The sequence below is a fragment of the Arvicola amphibius genome, chromosome 13 (genome assembly GCF_903992535.2).
Source record: "Arvicola amphibius chromosome 13, mArvAmp1.2, whole genome shotgun sequence".
NCBI classification, from domain to species: Eukaryota; Metazoa; Chordata; class Mammalia; order Rodentia; family Cricetidae; genus Arvicola; species Arvicola amphibius.
The window spans coordinates 11467149-11468567 of record NC_052059.1 but is presented as its reverse complement, the minus strand read 5'-3'; the positions used below and the strand labels follow the sequence as shown (position 1 = coordinate 11468567).

General features: G+C 44.7%; 1 protein-coding gene across 1 annotated transcript; it reads right to left on the bottom strand.

The window, feature by feature from the left end:
- Positions 1–290: 290 nt before the first annotated feature.
- LOC119800302 (elongation factor 1-gamma-like) lies at positions 291–896 on the bottom strand. Its single transcript, XM_038310430.1, has one exon. It carries the CDS (start codon positions 894–896, stop codon positions 291–293), a length of 606 nt encoding a protein of 201 aa, XP_038166358.1.
- Between the last annotated feature and the right edge of the window lie 523 nt (positions 897–1419).

The window sequence follows — 1419 nt, the reverse complement described above, 5'->3', positions numbered from 1 at the left end:
CGCTGGCTATGTCAGGGAAGCTATGTCCATGAGGTTTCACCAAAATGGCTCCTAAATATTTTACAAGAATGACACCAAAAGAAATGCTAACATGGAAAGAAGAAAACCTCATGAAGGACCTAACACTAGCCAAATCATTAAAAGCAACTAAGAGAAAGACAAAAATAATCTTCCCCAGGAACGAGCCCACAGTTGATTGTCTGTTAAGGGGTCAAACCTGATACCTTATACAAAAATGTAACATACAGTCTGAGAAGATTATATACAACACAACAATGAGAGACAAAAGTCTATGAATTTCCAAAGAGGATGACACTAGCAAAGGCATTCTTCCTCAGTTTGTCCAATCGCTGGAACATGCCAGTGATGAGGTTGCAACTCATAAAGGTCTGGGTGAGCTCCTCAGGGAAGCGATATTCAGCATACCACAGGGACCAGCCGTCCTTATCAAAGTGCTCCCAAAAATATGGCAGCGCCACGGAGAGGGTGTCCTCGTTGGAGTACTTACGCTTGAACTCATCCAGCACAAAGGTACTCTTGGGCAAGTGAGCAAAGGGATCCTTGGCTTTGGGCTCAGCGGCCAGTGCCTGCTCACACTCATCCATCTCCTCCTCAGGAGCTGGGGCAGCTGCCTTTTTCTCCTCTTTCCGTTCAGCCTGGGGCTTCTGTTTCTCTTCCCGTGAACCCTTCTCTTTCCTTGGAGTATCTTTTTTAGGCTGGCTCTCTGCAAACTTCTTGGCATCAAACTGGGCCATCTTCTCACACAGCTTCACCTCCCCCAAGACTGCCCTGAACTGACAACAGCAGCTCCATTTCCGGCGTTTGGGTCTTCCGAGGCCAAGAGCTTGCCTTTCCGCTAAGTCCAGATTGGCAGGTGGACTACGAGTCATATACATGGCGGAAACTGGATCCTGGTAGCGAGGAGACCCAGACCCTGGTTCGAGAGTACTTTTCCTGGGAGGGGGCCTTCCAGCATGTGGGCAAAGCCGTCAATCAAGGCAAGATCTTCAAGTGAACATGTCTTGCCGTCACCTAGCTGCCTGCACCTACCCTTCAGGGGAGATGGGGGTCATTAAAGGAAACTGAACATTGAAAAAAAAAAAAAAAAAAAAAAAAGTCTATGAATTTGAGAGAGAACAAATGGTAGCATGGTACATGGAGAGCTAGGATAGAGGGAGAAGAAAAAAGGGAAATGAAAGAGTTATAATTTAATTTTTAAAACGGTGATATCCCTCAATTGTTAAATTTATGTCATTATAATAAACACTGATATGGTATAAAAACTGATGGTCTTTATGACACATTCAGTGCCTCCTCGCAAGTACAATTTTCATACCTAAACAGGGAGGATTTCTCAGTAGTATTCTTCTATGTTAAAAAACAACACAGCTCAATACAGTTGCAGCATATTCTTGGGTG

Coding starts and splice junctions, on each gene's coding strand:
- LOC119800302 (XM_038310430.1), bottom strand. CDS start 896: ATGTATATGACTCGTAGTCCACCTGCCAATCTGGACTTAGCGGAAAGG.